General features: G+C 41.6%; 1 protein-coding gene across 3 annotated transcripts in view; it reads right to left on the minus strand.

Moving 5' to 3' along the window:
* Positions 1-17,027, minus strand: part of PPARGC1A (PPARG coactivator 1 alpha) — a 366,954-nt gene extending 349,927 nt beyond the window's left edge. The window contains exon 1 of one of the 3 annotated variants that reach the window (XR_009746393.1): positions 16,607-17,027. Coding sequence is in view for 2 of the 3 variants with exons in the window: in XM_061470280.1 (XP_061326264.1) it covers positions 16,607-16,693 (87 nt within the window). In the remaining variant the exon portion in view is untranslated. The remainder of the gene's footprint in view (positions 1-16,606) is intronic. The other 2 variants (XM_061470280.1, XM_061470261.1) reach the window with 2 other exon arrangements.
* Between the last annotated feature and the right edge of the window lie 5,520 nt (positions 17,028-22,547).

Here is a 22,547-nt window from a genome sequence, read left to right on the forward strand (position 1 = left end):
ATCAGCCTGACATTTGGCAACGAAAAGCAACAGACCTCGAGTTTCCAAATGACAGAAAACTGATATATAAGTATAAAGCATCATTACATTGTCTTCTCTCATTTGCCTTTGCTTCTACCATTCTACTCACATAATTCTTAAAGCTGCTACCAGCTGAAGAAGATCTGTTTAAAAACAAGAGATTAAACACATACTAAATGCCACACATTGCGCTACTCCTTAACCAGAAGATACTGGGGAGAACATTAAATACAGAAACAGCAGGACAATGCTTAAAACTTCCATTAGTTTCATTTGTAAAAATGGAAATTTCTGCACTCTCTCTCCTGCCACACAACTGCTTTGCCACACTCTAAGTTAACTTTGAGTTAGATGCTTTTATGATGTTCTTCTGTTTCAGAGCATTAAGTATTTTCTGCTAATCTGAAACCAGTACTTTGCACTACAAAAGCAGTCAAATCTCTTACATTAAGAATTTAATTAAGGCACATATATAAAACTTGTTTAAGAAAATGTTATGTGGATGGATTTTTTACTGCTTGCCAGTAGAGTATTTAGGGTTTTCAGGTAAGTATATCTAAATTAATATAAAATTAGGTATTCCAATGTGTACCTTTATTTTGCTTTTAAGCTGTTTTAAAAACAAACAAACATAAAACCCAACTAAGAAACCCACAGCTGTAAAGAATCCTTCTTCCTTCAGGTAATGGAAGTCTTAAACTCTTCTACCTAAACTTCAGGTATCTTCTATTAAGTCTGTCTTGACAGAGATTTCTTAAGTCTCCTAAGAATAAAATACTCAGAATCCCCCTCGTTTCACGTTCACTTGCTACTTACATCAGTTTAAAATCTACACATATACTACATCAGAAGTGCAATGCTGCACAGCGATATCCAACATAGCCTTCCATCTTCCAACATAGCCTTACATCTGAAGAGCAGACAAAATGAAGACACAGTGAAATGCTTTTTACCTGTAATAACTAATCCACTAGAAGACTGAGGTGCCACCTAGCTCTGTTGCCCTTGTTACCTTAGGTACTCAATTTCAAACTATAGCAAATATTCCTCCACAGCACTATGTATTTTAGGAGAGCTTACCTGAAGTCTCACTGAAAGGCACCTTGCTTCTCACACCCATGTGCCTTCAGAAGACACAACTCAGTATCTTTGACAAATGTTACCCAAAGTCTCCTGGACTCAACTCTAAATACAGGCATCACTGCCAAATCAAAACTCTCGGTGGTCACTGACAGTTTACAGGGAATTATTTCAGGTTGTGTTGTGTGTCACCTAAGTTTGGCACAGATACCACGACAGGCTTGTTTGAGTCTTCAAATTCAGCTTATAAAAGTCTGCAAGCAAAAAACACATTATCAAATCTTATTTTCTAGGGGAACACGAGTGTTAAGGCTCAAGAGCCTGCACGAAGCTCAGAGCCCTGCACTGTGGAACTACATAAAAGCCTGAGCATGCTAGGCTTATTTTAAAAACTTACACAGTAGGGCTTTAAAGTCCCACCTACGATTAACAAACATCATAAGAATATATTAGTAAAAAGAGATGTCAGTTACAGTAATCAATTTCTGTGACGACCAGTAATTCTCTGCATAATCCAGCCTAGCAAGGTTCCCATATAGCTTTCCCTGCAATGTGCTTGCAAGCTGCCTTCACACATTAAACACTAAACACACGTATGTCAAAAGCCATTGATTCTTGTTGTTTAAGATTTCGTTGCTCAAAAAGCCCAAAAGCTCAGTAAACACTGAACAATTTTCCTCTTCAGTGAGGAAAAATCCAGACCTACTGAAAACGAGAAGCTCACACTGTTTTCACCTGACATCTTTCCTAGAAAAGGCACTTAATTCTTTCTTACTTAGTATCTTTCCCTAGTTAGTGCTTCTACAGCAAATGTAGGCTGAATCCAGTTAGTCTCTGGAGGCTGCAGCTGACCCAGGCTACCACCTTTACAGACCTCCAGTTGCTCATCATCACTTCCTGATGATCACCCAGCATGACAGCACATCAGCACTGACTGTACTGTACTTTACCCAAGCTCTTTCAAAATAAAGGCAGGTTTGCTTGTGGCTGTTAATATTCATGAGAGTAGAGATTTTTCAATGTTTATACTAATTTAGGTCATTTTGAAGGAACCAGGTTAGGGAGCAATTGCATGTTCAGTTAAGCTTGCAAACTGGGATGGAAGGCTTTCTGTCACAAACACCACACTTTCACATTGAGGCAGTAAAGGTCAACAACTGGCATGGTCACTTCCTTAGCACATCTGGCTGCAGACTTAAACCACATTGAAACCACTATGGGTCATCACTGATGCTAAAACACACAGATTTGACTTCTCCTTGCTTGCTCTCTCTTGAGTCTGTGCTGCTCCTCTTCTGCACCATGGCCCATGTCTGGGTAGCCACAGAGTCACATGCAGGAGGTGAATGAACTTGAACATGGAACACTTGTGCCAGCACAAATGCAGGAGGCAAGATAGCAGATGGGGGCCACCAGGGCCATCTCTTTCAGAAGTAGTCCTGGCTGAAGGAGTTTAAAGAGAACGAACTATAGCCTACCAGACAAGTAACACATCCAGCTCATTATCAGATAAACAAAAACAAATTCAGCCCTGACACAAACTGACTTCTGCAAAATTAAATCAGGAGCTAGTATTCTATTTCTTTTTTTCTTTTTGTATTAAATTAAGGAGCCAAAAATATCCTAAAGCTTTATTTTGTGTTGAGGTGGGAGGGTGGCCCCTGTCTAGACCAATTCTGAGTACTTCTCTAGTTATTCAAAGTCCCGTCTAGAAAATATTTTAAAATATTTTAAGTATTTTAAAGTTACCCAGGGTGCACACAACTTGCTGGCACACAGACACACTAATATTATGCATCATGCATGAAGTATTGCTCCCACATGATGCTTTTATCACTGTCTCTTTGGTGCACGCACTACAACTGTAACCATCTAAAAACTCAGGTACAACGTCTACAGCTTCAAAGTTATTTTAGAAATGCTCATTTACATCCTATGACACGAAAGTTCCTCTTCCTCCCAGGAAAGGTATATTAAGTATTATATTGCTACATATATGTATAACTGAACTAGCGGACTAGCATCTTATCACTAAAAATATCCAGTAATTTTAACTCAAATATTTGATGACACCACTTGTTCAGTAATTATGAGTCTGTAGAAGATTTTCTGCAAGGCAGCTGATTTATTACAGCGTGACTTTCAGATTCAGAAATTAAGAAGATACTATATAAGAGTATATTAAGTGCTTTAAAATGGGGCTAGGAGAGATATTACAAAATACAATGAGGAATTAGCATAGATGTTTCTCCTGGGTTTCGGCAAGGATTGGTCCCAGGCTCCACACTAGCCAACATTTCATCATATAAAATTATGATAAAATGAGCAGACAAAAGGAAGATTGGCAAAAAGACAAAGAATGCAAGAGTCTCATTTTAAACAGTATGTTTGGATAAAACAAAGTATTAAGGTGCAAACAAATGAACAGAAAGTATAGCATATGTACAGAACAGTAGATTATCCTGGATGACTCAGTTAAGACAGCAAGTACTGAAATGTGCAAAGTTACTCAATGTGAACTCTCATTGCGATACTGCAGCAAACAGAATTAATTTGAACCTTGAATGTAATGAAGAGAAGCAGATAAGGGAACTCTTCTCTGTAGTAGTGAAAGCATTGGAGAGACCAACACTGAAATACCATCTCCTGCTTCCGGCATCTCATTTTCCTAAAGGGAAATCAAAAAATTGGAAGGAAAAAGAGAAAAGTCATGCAAATGTACTTGAGGTCTGCAAAAAATGTCCTCCAGTAAGAGTCTTAAAGAGGTCACTGTGATTAGCTTAACAAAAGGAAGACACAGCGGTGTCTTCAGTAAAAGCATTTTTCAGAGGGAGAAACAAAGAGACACTGAAGGGCTTCCCAACCTACCAGGTCAAGCCAAAAAGAACCTCTGCCTAGCAAATCAATTCTGAACAACTCTAACAAAAAATATGGCTTTCTAAAGCAAGCAAACAATGAGAATGATTGACCAGTACAATAAGTATCAAAAGCTTTACTGAATACTCAATGCCTTCCTTCAAATAAATACTTACATTTTGGAAAATATTTTTGGTCAAACATAAGTCAAACACCAACCCCAGTTCTCAATGTAATGGGGAGATAACTGGGTACTAAGCAATGCTGAATTGCCTGGTCTAAAGCTGTGGGTTTACAAAATCGTATTATTTTAAACACCAAATCTCCTCCCTTTCCTCTACACATGCAAATGTGAAACATGCAAACTACAAATACCATCAGTTCTTAAAATGGTTCTTGAAAAGACATCTTTAATTTGCTGTATATTTTACTGCTGAGGACAAGTCAGCTAAAGAATTTATCACCTTAGCTACCTGGGTTATATCATTTCATTCAGTGTTATCTCTTTGTCTCCCACACAAGAGTAATGCCGTTATCAAAGTCTTTCTCACTAAACAATTATTCCTTTTATGATTTCTTCTGGCTAGTCAAAGATAAGGGCTTACAGTGAGCTTGATTAGTGTTGCAAACAAGTAAGAGTAATACTAGAGCAGACATAACTAAGCTGAAGTAATCAGCACTATTAATAACCTTTTGATTTCTAATCAAATACAGCTCTGACTTTTGCTGCCACTTTGCTTTACATCTTCTAAAGTACAAAAGAATTTATATTTTTATTAAATATCTCTCAATATGCCAGCCCTTTTCTTCTCTGACTTGCTTTTTGCCTTATACTTAATGTCTTCACCAAAAAAAATAAATAAATCAACAACAAATCTTCTATTAAAAAAAAAAAATAGGAAAATAAACCCACAGATCTACACTTTAGACTGCCTGCCCTGGTGACAAGATTTAATTACACATCATACTATGAAATTTTGCATGGGCTTTTTTTTTTAATCTAATAACATTCCTGAAGACAGTAAAATCACATTTACTGGTACCTGTTTATTAAAATAACTAAAACCCTAGCTGGAAACATACAACTGGCCCCAAAACAGCTCATACAGTTAGCATCTGGCAAAACTATATAGGAACCTAACATGGCAAGACATTAGGAACTTGCATTGCAGGTAGCATTGCCACATCCATTCTTCATTCTGGGCAACTACTAACCCAAAGACCGACAGTCATTCTGCTTAAGCAGTGGGCAATGCCTCTTAGCAAAAACACCTAAAACCACTGCCCAGCTCCTTGTGCTTTTACAACAGAATATCATCTCCTTATTCTCTGCAAATCTCAGATAGGCAACATATTATTTCCAACACACAAAGCTTTTCATCAAGACTCTCTGAGAGGGAATGCATCCAAAGCACCGAACATGTCCTGCAATTGACAGAATAGTTCTAGCTACCCATTAAAGAAGATCAGTCAAGTGGTTTCATGGATATGTGTCTATGTGCTCCAACAGTTTTTGTTTCTTAGGGGTTTTTTGGTTGGTCGGGATTTTTTTAATATGAGTCTCTCACTGATCTTTCCAAATACTCATTTTTTCATGTGGAAAAAAAATGCAAAAATATATGTGTAAACAGTATTTTTTTTATGTTTGTGTGCTAGCTTACAGCTGTGGTCTTAGAAAGTTGAATGCTACTCAGTGAGCTTACAGTTCATTTAGACATGAAGGTTTAGTGAGTATTCTTGACACACTTCTGTACATCTGGGGTTTTAGAATGCAACACACTGTGCAGCCCCAGCATATGCACAATATGCCCAAGGAACAACAGCCTTGTTTCAGGATGTTCTAACCAACAACTTCCCATTTCGTATGACACTTATTTGCAACAAGAGTAACAAAAATAAAACAACTTGCTGCTGTTTTTATTTTTCACCCTTCACTATCTATTTTACAAAACAATCAAGAACAAAGAGAGTCAAAAAAGGCATCACAAAACTAGAAGTTTCTTCAGACAGAAAATTCCTTTTCTGTAACAACTGCGTTATGCCTACCAGCGATCTTAAAAATAGACAGACAGCAATGTTAAAGGTACAAATCACTATGCTAAACACAAAGGGGAAAAGAATGTCTGAAACATGGCAAATATTTTCCAGAGTTTTCACCTAGAGAATTCCTTTCAAAGACAAAAGCCAAAGATGAAGAAAACAAAAAATGTAAGGAGACGTGTGTGATGTGTTGGCCCATACAGATTTGAAAAGACTCTGAGCAGCCTTACAAATGGCCAAACAGCAGTATTAATACTCAATGTGCAACAAGATAAACTAGTCACGTTTATTTGCCAGTTTTGTCTCAACTTCATTAGTTACCAATGCAAGCAGTAAGCATTTCTTCATTTTTAACCTGGTTTTAGGAGGTAATGAGACAATGGATAGGCTCTTTTTGTCATGGATAATGCCCACAATTCTCCTTATGACGCTGTGTGTGTTGATACTCTGTCCAACTTCATGTTCATAAAAAAAAAAACTATTTCTTTTCTGAAAGCATCCTCTAACCCCATATTAAAAATATAAAGAACCAATTCATAAACCTCCCCTAATTAGCTTTACTTCCCAAAAAAGCCACACATCTGTTTTCACAGCTGGAAATGATTCAACCATTGGTAACCAGAGAAAAGTTCCAGTGTGTTAAAATATTCTAGCCAAAAACTGGCACTCCAGCAAAGACAGCTACTATGCCAGCACAATCTGAGCAGCTGTTCGGACAACCTTTATTTCTACTGAAAGGGCATGAGATATCCTGATGCTATTGCTACTAAACCAGCAAATCTTACTGGAAAGACACCACTGGTTGAAAATGGACAATGCATTTTACCAATCAAGCATATTACAATTACGTGAGAACAGCGATGTACAATAATCCACTCTCTACCGACTTTTCTACAACAGATTCTGCAGGGCTCAGCTTCTGGAGAAAAAAAAAAATCCTTTGTAAATTGTTTTTAATACAACTTATTATGAGTGTCAGAAAAATCAATTAACAATGCTGCCCTAACTCTTTAGGAAAAAAAAGGACTTAGATAAATAGAAAAAGATTAAGCTATTTCTTTTACAGCATTATTTTTATTCTGAAAGTAACATCAAAGAGCCACAGCTCCCTCCATTTTTCCCCTCTTCTTTTGGCTTTGACATCACACAGAGAAAAGTATTCCTTTCACTGGTTCTGGTAGCTGGAGCATCCAAGCTTCTGCACACTGTTATCACTTTCTAGCCTTGAATATTAATTATTTTAATCCTCCAGCAATTAAATCTTTTGGATGAAAATAAAAAAGGCTGGAAGTACAACCTTACTTTTGTTTTGCTAATTTATCCGGTCAGTAGTACACTTATTCATTGTTTCACACGGCTTAAATATTTAAGTGTGTGCATGTCCTACTTACTATCTTTTTTTCTCCTTTTACCATTACAGCCATCTTTTTATTTTTTTCTTTTTTTTAAACCATACTTACAATCTAAAAGAAGTTTCCTGTCCTTAAGTATCTTTCATGCCTGGCTTTCTGTCACTGCACATAATCATGCATTTTAACACACTACCTATTCATTTCATCACAGGTTTTATGTCTGGGAGAAGAAGAGGAATTGTCTTTTATTCGCAAATCCACTGAGCAAAGAAAGAGACTGAACTGCAAATGAACAATACTGTAAACATTACCAGGTTTCCTTGATCTCTTCATAGCTTTCCTGCTCCTACTGCCATAACTACCATCAATACTTCTAATGTACTGGAAGTATGGCAAGTATTTGACAAACAAGAAGGAAGCGAAGTTCTCTGTCCTTAAGATACAGCTGTGTAAGGCCCCAGTCCAACACACCACACACTCATTTTAAAACAGTAAGCAGTTCCCTTGACTTCAAACGTTTACAGTTGAGCAATTAAGTGGTCTGCTGGACCAAGGCCTAAGGAAACTATGAGCATATGGAGGCAGCAGACAGGTATAATAAGAAGCTTCATGGATAAAAAGTCAAAGTTCAGCAGATACATCAAGTCACAATGTGCTGTTGGATTCCAGAAAAAAAAAAAAAAATTAAAACAAATGGCTAAAGTGAGTTTTTACAACACAAGTGTACCTCAGACATTGTGAATTGCTCAGTCTAGGGACCACATGATGCCCTCTCGTCCTTTAACTCCTTCACTTGCAATGTTTGTTAGTGGGGTAGATGAGAAAACACATCATTAGGCACTTTTTTTTTTAATTATTAGAAGAATAAAAAGCTATTATTTACTTGATCTACAGATTGATCAGAGTATGGCAGCAGATACCAACCTAAAGAAACAAGCAACAGATGAATACAATGAAATGTGACAGTCAGGGTGGCAACTGGGTTTTGGTCAGCTTGTTCCATAGTTTATCAAGCACAAAATAAGTTTATCCATTTTTAATAATTAGGCAACAATGGCCTTCAAGAGAACAGGTAGAGGAAAGCTTACATGATCTTCCTCCAGGGGCTCATGACTTCACTAAGTAAAAAGGGAAAAAGTGTGGGGATAGCAAAAAAGAAGCAATGCAAGAAGTATGAAATCTAGCACCAGTCCTAAACAGAAAGAGGTGGTGGTAACAATAAACAGGGAAAAGCTAAATTGTGTTAACATTTTAAAAGGACAACAAGAACTCTAAAATCTAAAGCACTAGATGAGGCAAAGTATGGACTTTGATTCGTATTTTTTAACAAGGGTAAGACAGAAGGCGGAAGCAATCAAGACAGTATGTTCAGCTTGGGGTTATGGATGGATGTACACAATGGGGTTACCAGGGAAGACTGTGAGGAAAAGGCTAGTGAATTCAGGTTGACAGGAAGTGATGAGATGATGGCTTCATGGTCAGAGTTTTAAGGGATCAGAAATGAATATATGTGCAAACCGGTATGTAGAAAATCATCAGAATTTAGACAGCCTCCTTGAAAGGAAGAGTTTGGAAATGATGCTTGGATTTTGTCCTTTAGTGATATGAAGCAAGATTCTGCAAGAGGAAGAGAGTAAGTGGGATTCTGGACTGTTTCTCACGTTCATTTTGGCTGGGGACTGGTATTTTTCCAAGCATGAATAACTCTGTATAATACAGAAACATATTGTAGCAACTGACAGTGAAAACTTGTTTTGTGAAATTCAAACTAGTAAACTCATTACATTACAAGGTATTACCTTTCTCTCCAGTAGAGACTTACAGCATGCATTTATTCAAGCAACTATAATAATGTCTCTTCCTCTATCCTTTTACCAGGACCTAGATCATGATTTCAAACACAGCAGAAAAATTCACACCACCTTCAGCAGGTTTTGGATATAGCGTCTAACACAGACTCTTCATCCTTCTCTCCTCTACAATTTCAAGCTTGATCTACTAATTCCAGAATACTGTGAAGCTCTCTAATCATCATCAGCAATTTGTAGCTCAGCGTTCCACTTCTGGAACATTTGTACAGGTGAAAATACACAAGTAAAGCTTCATGCAAGGACTACAGAGGCAATTTGCAGTTTAAAAAATGCATATATTATACAGCATGTATTTTGTGAGGGGGGCTGTTAAATATTCTACAAACAATTACTAAATTGTCAATGGAATTCAATAAATGTTGTTTTTAAGGAAAAAAAAATCTAATTATTTGTTACAATAACCAGCTACTATTGCTATTTTGTATGTGAAGGTTTGTAAACTACTTCCATTTGAGAAGTAATTGATTCCATTTTTATCATTTGCTCAAGTTTATGTGGTTGTTCACATCCAGAGAGATGATAACATCTATTTGCAGCAAATTATACATTATAATTCCTCATTCAAAAGCTGTAATGGAAAACAAAATGCTAATTTATGCTGTAAACGGAAGTACAGAATCATAATCATTCATTGTTAACATTAGGAACTAAATTGCTCTTGCAAATAATAAAATGGGTTAAAAATGTGGAGGGCTTTTGTGAGCCAAAGTAGCAGTACCTCTCACTCGCTCATGTGTTATATCACAAGTGATCAAACGAACCTTTTCTCTTCATGCCAACACAAACTACCCTTTTTTGAGGGAAAGAATAATGGTCTTATGATTGCGACATAAGGATGCATGTCAGGTGACCACCCTACCCATGATTCTCCAAGCAGCTTCCCAAATACAGGCTTTCATGCACTGTCTGCCAGGTAATACTAACTACGTGCAAAGGCTTTCTACACGAGCCAATAACACAGAACTGTAAGACTGAAAGAGCCAGACAGCTGGTGCTGAGGATCTGACACCTAATATATGCTTCGCACCACTGGTTTGTTTGATTATTTCACTTCATCCTAGCTCTGGTCTCATCTCATTAGCTGAATGTCAATTTGTAGCTCAGATGCACTAGGACTACTCCTAGAACACATCTCCCTGTTCAGTTCTACCCAAACAGAATTCCATTCATTTGCAACAAGACCAATCCGCAACATGAACCAAAGCATAGCAGAGTCCGGATGAACGCAGCACATTGCTGCTTCCAAGGAAAGTGCCAGTGTAGACACACCTCTTGTCATTTCAGGTCCCAGTGAGTTCATATGGAACCAAGCATGCCCAATTCCTCTTTCCAAAATAGGAACCACAGTGTGACAAGTGCCATATCCAGAGCAAGGGTCACTCTGTTATTAATCTCTCTTCACCTTCATTTTACCTTTAGAGACAATAACACACAGCTACTTAGCGGAAGGAGAATCTCAATTGCCACTTGTAAAGAAGACAGTCTAAGACAAAAAAATACTGTAGAACTGTTGCGTTTCCATCCTTTTTAGCAATTTTCCAGTCCTATAGGTTTTAAGTGTACAAGGAGTTTTGCTCACACAGCAAACAGGCACATCAGAGGAAATTAAAACAAGCACCGACACATTAGGGCTGCGCACCTGCTCCTCCACATTTTATTAAGCCTCTACACCTAAATGTACGTCAGGTTCTCTCCTATGTGCATCCGTTGTGCTGGTATCCCTCAGTGATACCTTCTGGTCATGGCGAGACAAGCTGGATCACACTGCCTCAGGAAAAAACACTCAAAAAACCATTAACTTTTCAAAGTTAGATCAGATTATTAGAATCTAAATTATAAATGCCAGATAGTATGTTAAAAAAAAGCATGGATATACTTGTAAATAAGCTGCCACCTGTAAACAAGATTCTCAGCTTACATTATATACCTCAAATCCCTGTAAAATAGCTGATTTGCCATCTTTTTTCACTTAGTAGTACTAAAAAAAAAAAAAAAACAAAATACAATTATGTTATCAAAAATTGAAAATTGCCTTTTAGGTGACCAAAAGAAAGTTCCACTGCTTCATGTAGTAAATCTTTTTACTGCTGCCCTTTTATATTTAATACCCTTCTGCAGTACACATTTATCTCTACACTAGCAAAGTGCACTCATTGATTTCCTATGGTCTCTCTGGAAGAAGGTTCTGCTTCCCTGACGATGAGTACAAAGGGTGGATGACCCCACTCTCATTCCAATGCAAACCCTGCACTTTTGCATTTCTGCTTAGACCATATGAACATTCGACCAGCTAAGAACTCCCTGCCCTCTTCCTACAGAACACATTGCTAGAACTACTGACATTTTCTCCTGAACACAACTGTATTTTTTAAAATCCTGTCTTATTTATAAATCACTAAAATGCATTAGTTCATTGCAGCCATAACTGTAACTCACGATTTGCATACAGCTTTTCTTCTAAGCTAAGACAGAGAAATAACATCTTGCCCAATGCTGTGTGTGCTTTAAATTCGTATTATTGGGCTCTACTGTACCACCATTTAGCTGGGTTGCTCTGGGGCTTGAGGAAATGGTCTGCACCCAGTTTAAAATGTGCTTTCTTGGCCAGATGAGATGGCCATCAGAATACACTTTTCAAAGTTACTGTGTTGAATGACCAACTGAGCCATTAATCTCTGAGAGAAAGAGAAATATATTTAGCAATTTATATTTTAAGTCTATTACCTCTTTTATTGAACTCTAACCTCCTCATTATCCTACGGTTTATCTTTTGCTGGGATGCCAAGAAAATAGGTCTCTTGAGTTTCACTTTCATTTTTACTGTGTTCCATTTCCCTGGCTTTGTGCACTGGCACACAACAACCACTGGATATCGAAGAGTAACGAAAATTTAAAATCCAAGATTAACTTTTTTTTTTAATTGCCAAGTGTTTTCTGTCAATACTAACCCAAGATCACTGTTTTTTCTTAACTAATTCCATTTTACCAGTGTCTTTTTAATTTGCAGAGATGTTACAAGCTTTGCTAAAACATAACTGAAGGTGAGTGATGGGTTTGTTCCAATGATTTTCACAGCCAAACCATGTACAACTATCAACTGAGTCTTTTTCCATTAAAGAAAAAGGGCTACCTAAATCATAATGTGCACTGCCCAATCTTGTGCAGATTGATAGAGTATCTTCCATTCAACATCTCATGCACATACATATTCAGTATATGCTGTACATGTTAACACAAACTCATCTGGCATATTTCCAAACCCGCAGACACCAAGTTCTACTACCAAAAAACCACTCCAAAAAGAAAAAATAAATCCAGAAACCATGGAAACAAAAATAAGTCAAAAAGTCCCACTGGCTATGGATGAAAATAGAAATGGCCATTGGACTTACTCCAGCTAAAAGAATAAAATGCATAAAAGCAACATACTACATTCAGTCCAGCTCTCCCAAAAAAACTTGTAGAGAGATCCCCAAAAATACTGGCAATTGGAGCTTTTGTCCCTGCATATGTAAAGACCAAACGCCAAGCCACAAAGTTGGCTCTTAGTTTACCTTTCAGTGACTTACTTCTATCTACAGAATATATTCTGTGAAAGAACTGTTGTATAACGTACTGCCATGTTCAAAAATACAGGACAAAGAGCTGGTGCCTGTAAGAAGCCCTCAGCTGAGCACTGCAGGGAGAAATCTCTGAAATAATGGCAGTAACCAGGCAGCACACTCCCCTCATTTTACTTCTATACAGCAGGGATTTTCCTGAGATCAAATTAAAGTTAGCATCCAGATTTATGCCTTAATCATAGGATTTCACTCATGAACTACATTTCAAATGATTTTCAAGCACTTCCCCACCATATAGATTAGTAACATAACAACGTAGCCAGTTCTGGAGTGGAGAGTGGAAAATAATTAATACAAATAATGCTGCCAGTTCAGCATGGACAGGTTATGCCCAAGAATATTACTGCTCTTGCAAGGCTGAATACCTCTTCTGCAGTACTTAGCCATAGTTGTTCTTTGCTCATGACTACTAATTAAGAAATGGATGCAAAGAGAATCTCAGTGAACCAGAAGATACACTCAGGAAATTTTTGGCAAACATGTATTCACAAAAGAACTAAAAGTAGAATGTTTATTGATAGTCTAAAAATGCAGATCAGAGAATTAATCTGCTGGATATTCCTTCACCTTAGGTTTACACCCACTGGCATAACATCACAGGTAAGTTTATGCAACCACAACTCATAGTTTTCAGGATTTAAGTCTACAAGTTCCTCTAGTCTAGAATTTTGCATAACGGTTTAGTCCCTGTATGAAAATAACTGTAAAAAATGACAGTCAATCCTTTTGGAGTTCTCCTTAGTAATGCAAAATCTTATTTGTAACTATTATAGTGCCTTATTTTCTGGAAGACTGTCTCAGAAATACATTCAAAACAGACTTCATCAAGTTTCTAGACATAATTTTTCCAATACAAGCTTTTCTTGTGATGCACTCTGGAATTTAATATGCAATGGGAAAAGTTCCTTCCAAGAACATTAGCAACAAATCAAGCATATGATCTTGTCCTTAAAAATGAACTGCAATAATGCATCAAAAATGTAAGCTGAAAGGCATCTCTCAACCTTCCCAAATTATAAAGCAAATACATGCTTTCAAAACTGTCAGATAGTATATTATGCTTCCAGAAGAAAACATTGTTCACATTAACCTGACTGTTTCCATCATTAAGCTTTATTTGGTTACTTATGCTCTCATTAACGTCTTGAGATGCCACGAAAAGCTTCTTTTTGTAAGCTCTAGCTGAACCGCTACTGATACTATACAGGGGATCCTTTTACCTCACACTAGATGCTGAGAGCACATCATATTGATCTAGGAATAAAAACCTATATTTCCAGTAGTCAACCCCTCTTCTCATCTCAGCACTTTGTCTTAAAGTTTTTCTGTTTGCTGTTTTGTTTTAAACAGAATATACAAAACAAATTCTATTTCAGCCACATTGCTATATTTAGCAAGAAGAAATGGTTTGCAAGCTCTTACTTCTTTTTCCTGGATGCAATTCAGGTTAAAACAAACAAACATGAATATGGCTGACTGTCAAATTGAAGCCAACTCTGCCGTTTTAAGTGTTAAAACTTGTAAGAAAAATCTATTTGCAGGAAAATCCAATATTCATTTTGATTTCATATTCAGACTAACATCTAGTGCTAATCCTCAGCTGGTGAATGTGACTGATGCAAATGCTAACGTAATACTCAAAAGATGAAAATAGAAAGGAGCCTTGAGCACCAGAAAGAATGTGCGTCTTAAAAATTCTTCTCATCTTCACCCTGGAAAGTCTTGCAAGCTCATCTGTTCCTGTTGTAATGCCATATAGTGATTACACCTTCTCCTTCCAAACTCCCTTCCTAATCATGCATATTTAATTCAACTTTGTGTATATATCCTACAGTTTATATAGTCCTTCTATAAATAGACCTTGTGCATCCTGAATTATCTCCCCCGTTTTTCTTCAGATACAGTTCAAGATTGGTATTTAGAATAGATCAACTCTGGATTTGTCAGTAATTCTCCCTGCTTCCATTGTGATAGGGGCTTGCTCTCCTGAAAAGAAATGGAGGGAACGATAGGTTTCACAATGACATTCTTTCACGGAACTGTTTTGCTACAGAATGAAACTAACTTTAGATAAAGGAACTGGTTTAAACCTGATTGTATTGTCTGCGTTCCTAACCATTTTCCTCCTCTGATGGTTCCAAATGAGTCTTCGATGACTGCCTGCCTTTGATACAAGCCATAAGCCCTTCTTAAATCACAGTTACTTGCACGGGCTCCTATTTAGCAGGATAACGATGTACGTTCTCTGCTCACACAGACACACCAGCACCGGTGCGTGGGCTCGGTATGAGCAGGGAAACGCACACCAGCAGCAGCACCGGCCGCCCCAACCCACTGCTCGCGGTAAGCCCCGACCCAGCCCACGCCGCAGCTCACTGACACTTCACCGAGCCGGGAGGCACCGGCGAGCCCCGCGGGAGCCCCTCCTCAGCGCCAGCGAGCCTCGCTCGCTCCCTGAGAGGAAGGCTCTCCCGGAGACTGGGGCGGCGGACTCGGCGGGCAGCCGAGGTGCCTTCCGGGATGGGCCCGGCTGGTGTCCGCTCGCACCCGGGACACCGCTATTTATTCAACTGCTTCAAGAGACGACCCAGTTTGTCAGGGCTCCAGGGCCCCACCGCGGCGGCCTGGCCCCCCAGCTCAGGCGGCGTCAACTGCCGGGGGCAGGGAGGAACGCGAGGTTCCAAGACCCCTCGCCGTGAGGTGTAACCTTAAACCGGCAACTGCCCCTTCGGGGATCTCAGCTCCCTGGAAACCGGGGCCGCGGGTTTTCCATGAGCTCAGCGGGCGCTGCCCCGAGCAAGGAAGGAGCCGGGAGCCGACCCACCCCACCCCCCGCAACCCCTCGCTGCCTCAGGGGCAGCGAGTGGCTCTTCTGCCCCCGGGAGGACACCACCGCCTCCACAGCCCAGGGCAGCCTCCCGCCCGCTGCTCAACTTTTCCTATCACGCCAGCACCAGAACCCCTTTCCTTCCTTCCACACACACACCGATGTAGTTTATCGATGACAGCTGCCTGTAGACTTTCACCAGACAAGCACCGGGGGCAGCAGACGACAACAGTTGTTTAATTAAAGCCGCTTTGGAGGCTCCCGGAATAGCTCTCTGCCTCTGAGGCGCGATTTCTGGTTTCGCCCCGCTCTCCCGCAGCACTTCGCCTGCCGCCCCCCGCGGGCAGCATTGGCCGACCCGGCTGGAGGAGCCGGCGGTGCCCGGCTGGGCGCTCCGCACTGCACTGTCATCAAAGTTAACTACGTGAAGGGGGGTGTGGGGTCTGAACAAGAAAGAGAGAGGGGTAAACCTAACTATTTCCACCTAGGCAGGACCCGAAATTACGAGGCTGAACGCATACGCGGCCATTTCGGAGAGAGAGTGGGTCCCTCTCGCACCAAGCCTGCCGCTCGCCAGCCGGCTCCCCTCGCACCGGCGGGGACGGGGACGCTCCGCGCACCGAGCCGGCGGTGAGCGCAGCCGAAGGCGGGATCGGGGACGCTCTGCTCGAGTTGCCTTGTTGCGCCCCGAGTTGCTCCAGGGTAGCGCGCAGCCCGCTCCTCAGCCCTCCTCCCGCTCCTCTTCCTCACGGGAGGGGCGGAGGCGGAGGGAAGGGGGCTGAAAGCCACACAGTAAAAAGCTCTTTTCCCTCGTTTCTCTTCTCGGCCGACTCCCCCATACGTGGAACAGAAACACTTCCAGACCCTTCCGGCACACACTAGCACCACCTTCGCCTCCCCCGGGGAGCCCGGCTGGCGGCACCGGCCGCCTCTTACCTGGTTGTAGGAGGTCTCCCAGGAGGAGGTGTAGTTGTAAAAGAAGGAGGAGAAGCAAGCGTCTTCTGACAGCCCGCAGCCAGCCATCCTCCGGGCGCAAAACCTCTTCGGGAAGGCACGCAGCAGCCTCCACAAACTCTGGCTTCTTGCGCGGATCGCCGCTGCCGGCGGTGCTGCTGCCCCGGCTGCGCCTGGCGCGGAGCGGACGGGGGGGAGCGCGGTCGGGCGAGCGGAGCGAGGGAAGCGCGGATGCCTGCGCGCGGCGCTCCCGGGGGCACGGAGGCGCCGGGGCCGGCGTCACGTGCGCGCGCTCCCTCCGCTGCTGCCGGCGGGAACAGGCTGTGCTACGGACCCCGGCACCGAGTCAGCAGCGCCGGGGCGCCACGCCATCCCAGCCGGCACCGGCACCGGCACCGCGCGGGGAAACGAGGCGGGGGGGGGGGGGGGGGAAGCCGGCACGACCCGCCACCGCACCGCGGCGGGGAAGGAGCTGGCAAGTGGCGACACGCGTCCTCCCCCGCCGCGCCGGGGCAGCGCCGCTGCGGGCGAGCCCGCCCTCCTGGCCGCGGACCGGCCTTCCCGCCCCGCCCCGCGCCGCACCGTGCCGGTGAAAAGTTGGGGCTGGGTTTCCACACGCGCCCCGGGGCCCGCGAAGCGTGTGAGGTGCAGGTGTGACCCCGGCGCCGCCTGAGGGAAGGACGGAGCTGGGGCGGGGCCGGGACACCGCCTCTCACCCGCCCGCGGGAAACTTCACCTCAGAGTCGGCGACGGGCCCCCACCCTGCCAAGTGCCGTTTCCTTCGCTTGCCCCGTTCTGGGGCGCGTTCTCAGCACCCCGTTTTCCAGGAGCGGATTCTTCATTGTTATTATTTCCTTTAAGCGTGCAGTGATCGCGGTAGTGGCACGGGGGACGCGTTCCCCCTCCCGCCGCTCCTGTGGCAGCCCGCGAAGCCGGGTCAGCAGGAAACCTCTTCGTCCCGCAGGGGAAGCGAAAAGGACGGCGCCTCAGCCGCCCGCAGGGTTCGTCGGACACAGCGAAGTCACACTGAATATAATGATTTTAAAGTGTTTGCCGAGCAATTAGCAGACAGGGATTGGATTACGCTGACCATGTTTCTTGAGTACTCCTTACCCTGACTGCAAACCCAGCACCTCAAGCACAGTCCTCTTACAGGGGAACATTTTCCTCATCTGACACTGATGATATCGATGATACCAATAATGATATCACAAAACTAAAATAAATATAAAAAGCAAATAATGTAAGTAGGGTTTTTTTCAGAATAATTGTTCAGATAAGAATATAAGCTTTTCATTTATAAAAATACTAGTTTTGCTACCAGATCATAACTGGGAGGGCCAGTGGTTTGTTGAGCAGCACAGTCATAACAGGCCATTTTATCAACTAGGTTGGAAAAGAGCTTTAAGATCATCAAGTCCAACCATTACCCCAGAACTGCCAAGTTCACCACTAAACCATGTCACTGAGGGCCTCACCTGCTCAGTTTTTGAACACTTCCAGGTACGGTGAATCCACCACTTCCCAGGAACATGTTCCGATGCCTGGAGGCAATTTTCTGCCATAACTCTGACCCAAGGCCCACTGAAGCTCCTCACTCGCCCGCTGCCTATTTGAAGGAAGAAACCACCACCTAGTAATACCTATGGAATCCTTTGGCCATTCTATTTGTTGAGGAAATCTTACTTTCTTGAGTCTCCAAATGTGGCATGAGCATGGAATGCCATGAAGCACACTTAAGTGTAGTAGAAACTCAGCTTCTTGATGTGAGTTGGTTTTGTCTGAATGAAGGCTAGCCAAGAACACCTGAATTCATCATCCAGAGGAACCTTTGTGACAGTCAGCTCTGTTCTGTATGAGGCCAAAGAGCCTTTCATTCTGCAGGTTAGAATTCAGCAGGAAAGTTTCCAGCAACAGAATATGGAAGCTACATCAGAAACAAGATGTTTACTCTGTCCACAAGGATTTGTTTCTCAAATTACTGCAACATTTTCCTTCAGACACTTCTGCCTGTTAAGACTGCTCATTAGTGGCCCACAAAATTTCATGCAGTTTAAGAATTTATTTCAACTTTTCAGACAGCAACAATTATGGCATAAAATTCCTTTGTACTTCACCATCCTTCCTGAATTGTTTCCTTCCCTTCCCTCTGAGGGGTCAGCGTTCAAAGCATCTTGCTTCTAAAACTTTAAGCAACTTGATATTGCATATTTCATCTTAAGTCTTGGTGCATTCCATCCCGACAGCACTCCAGGATAGCCTGACCTCGGAGCTACTTATTCCGTGCAGGTAAAGTCTGCACTGTAAAATTACGTGGTTTGAGCCAAAGTTCCTGTTTTGAAGTGAAAATCCTACTCTTCTCCTTTCTATTCTTTTTTTTTTATTATTATTTTTATTTCTCCCCTCCAATAGCTGACATATTGATACACTTCAGTAGGTGGCATTTTCCCTACTTCCTCTCCTCTAGAGACAGACATGCTATATGCCCTACCAATGCAATGCTCTTTATAAGTATCAAGCAGATGATAGGTTCTTAGATATTTGTGGGGTTTACTTGTATTTTTTCCTTCACACATTTTTCCTCACTCTGCTGTTAACCCTTTGCTCTAGCTCGGAATCTCTTCATTTGAAGTTCAGAGGGTTGCCCTGGGAGAGGCAACTGGTAGGAGGTCACTGGTAGGAAGTTAAGCTTAATGGCGCAGTGACCGGTTACTAATGGAGATCCAGCTGTAGTCTTTTCTTATAGTTGAGAACTACTCAGAACCTATTCAGGGCCTCTGGAGAGCACACTTCTGCTAGCAGCAAAACGAGATCTGAACACTTATTTATAGCATTATGTATTGCTCCTCCAGCCCATGTGTACAAGTTTTCAGTCAACCAGCCATTGCTGAAGTGGCTAATGACCTATTTGTCTACCGCATGATTTAGCACACTGGCATCATCACTGTGATGTTGGTGATGAAGCAAAAAACCTTTGTATGTTATTTCTATTCCTAAATGTGCGTAACCAAACATAATAAAATCCACAAATAACCATTGTCTGATATCCTGAGTGTGCTAGCAGCTCCATAGAAAAGATGCTAATGCTGTATTCAGTCCTGTGGACTAGAAGAAGTGGAGATAAAATGAACTCTTTAAGGAACTTGGAAAAAAAACGGATTGGTGGGGGCTGGAGGAAACAGCAAAATCCAGGAAATGTTTGAACAACAGAAGTAACCTCAGGATAATCATCAATACTCCATCTGTGTTGAAAGAAAGACCTGGTGCAGATGGAACAGAGAAAATTACTTAAATCTCTACAGAGACACACACAGCATAATACCGTGGACTTAAGATGTGCCAGAGTACTAGGTAAAGGACAGCAGAGCACCTAGAAAGGCATCTTGTTAAACTCAGTCTAGAATTTAATTTAGTTTCGTTTTTGCTTCCATGATTTCAGCTTGAAGACTTTCAAAGTCTATTAAATAAACCAGAAACTGTTTTCTTGGGAGTGAAGGGTGTTACCTGCAAAGCCTGTTTGCTATGGGAATAAGGTGCATCAGGGTGAAGCTTTCAAATTGAAGCTGGTCTTGTCTTCTCACAGACAGTACATCCTCATTCCCCTGAGGCTACTGCACTGTGCTGGTTTTGGCTGGGGTAGAGTTAATTTTCTTCATATTTGCTGGTATGGGGCTATGCTTTAAACTTGTGCTGAAAACAGTGTTGATAATTCAGGGATGTTTCAGTTATTGCTGAGCAGTGCTTTAACACAGCCAAGGCCTTTTCTGCTCCACAAATCCACCCCACCAGCAAGGCCTGGGGGTGCACAAGGAGTTGAGAGGGAACACAGCCAGGACAGCTGACCCCAACTGACCCAAGAGATATTCCAGATCATATGGTGTCATGCTCAGCATAGAAAGCTGGGCTAAGAAGGAAGGGGGGGATGTTTGGAATGATGGTGTTTGTCTTCCCAGATAACCGTTAGATGTGATGCAGCCCTGGCTTTCCTGGAGATGGCTGAACATCTGCCTTCTGATGGGAAGTGGTGGATAAATTCCTTGTGTTACTTTGCTTGTGTCTGTGGCTTTTGCTTTACCTGTTAAACTGTCTTTATATCAACCCATGGGTTTTCTCACTTCTACAGTTCTGTCCCCCATCTACCACTGGGGGAGCAAATGACTAGCTGTGTGGTGCTTTGTTGCTGGCTGGGGTTAAACCACAACATGGATTAGGAGAAGACTAAAAACCAAGGACAGCTGTTTGAGCCAATAATAGATCTGGTATCAAAGTGTCAAGTTTTGGGAGACACCTCTCTGAGTAAACTGTTGCAGGCAAAAGCCAGAGCATCATGAACAAATCTTTCTTTTCTTTATGTGGAAGGATATCTCAAGAGATTCCCTGAAAAGCAAGGCTTCCAGAGGTTTTGGGTTTGACATGCATATGCAGAATCTGAGATAGAAAAGACATTTGTCTTCAACTTGCATGTTCCATGTAAGCAGACAGATTTGTATCAGAACAGTCCCACAGGGATCAGGATGCAACTCAGCCATAGCCTCTAAATTAATATTCTGCAACACAAAGTGATACTCCATAGCTGTATGTTTTGTTTTGTGTGTCTCTCCTACAAACAGTGTAGCATCTGAACCCAGTGCTGTGGCCTCCAGTATTTTTAAAACTTGTGATCATAAATACCTCAAAATGTCCCGTGGGTGCTATTCTTTTATTTACCATTGTCCCTTTTTTTTTTTCCTCTTACCAAATTCTCAGCATTAGCAGACGCATGTAACAGGTTTTATTCCTGACTTTCCTAGACGTCATTACTTGAAAATCCCTTCTCAGAGGGCAAAGGCATAGAATAGCAGATATCTTATAAATAGCAGATATCTTATAAATAAACTTAGAAGTCGTCCCTGTATCTTACTTGCAGGTGGGAAAAAAAAAAAAAAGAAGACTATTTCTACTTAGCCAATTCATAAGTGCATAAAAGCCTTTTAAAGTCAATTAAGACAGTCCATTAAAATTGAAGAGGAAAGGCTTTAAAAGTCCACTGATAGGTTTTCTATTAGCCTAATACATAAAGCTTCCTTAGCACCTTCTATCAAATTATTTCATTTTGCTTTACGAACACCTCTGGAGCCAGGTATTACATCTTTCTAATGTTTGAAGAGATCAACAGTTCAAGTACCAGACCCTTGGAAAAGTCAAGCAACATTGTCAGCCAATGTTTATAAAAGCAATTAGCCCTAAAGGAACAAAAACCTACTTACAGCAGAAGTGGTGATTCCAGCGTGTTTAGGTTTCTATTTAACTTTCAGATAACTCGTGTCGATAATACAAAAATGTACAATTAACGTAACCAAGAAAGGAGCCACCAGTGGATGAGAACACAGCAACCATGTTCACCTTTAAAACATCATTTTAGTGCTCTGCTTTTTCACTGGCTTTTCACTGTACTCTAGCTGAAAGCCAGGTGGCTTTTTTTCACCTTCACGTGAATGAGAGTCCAGCACTAAGCTACCTGAGAGACCTGGAGCTCCCAGAACAGCTTCCGCATGTTGGATTCATTAGCCTCAGCTGCAAGAACTGTGCAGGTTTTCCAGTACTGGTATAACAGAGCAAGATTAAACAAAGTACAGCTTTTTCTAGAGTATCCCAGAATACTGCTCCCAAACTTCAATTACACACCACCATTCCAAATATATAAGGTTCTCCTGAAAGAAAATTGCATTCAGAAAACTGAATGTCCCTGATCAAAATGGAGAAAGCAGATACTTCCCATCCACGGGATGCTGGGGTATAGGAACGTATCAGTGCCAGCTTTTCTGAAGTTCTGTTCTGTCAGAACTCATGATTGTACCTACAGCCACAATACTTAAATACTTTCAAGTAGTGCACTAAGCTAAGTGACTAACACCTGCTTGTTCCCCTCATAGGAAAAGCAGCA

This window comes from Pezoporus flaviventris, unplaced genomic scaffold, assembly GCF_033815535.1.
Source record: "Pezoporus flaviventris isolate CSIRO_AGI_PZ_B2104156 unplaced genomic scaffold, CSIRO_AGI_Pfla_v1 ptg000002l, whole genome shotgun sequence".
NCBI classification, from domain to species: domain Eukaryota; kingdom Metazoa; phylum Chordata; class Aves; order Psittaciformes; family Psittacidae; genus Pezoporus; species Pezoporus flaviventris.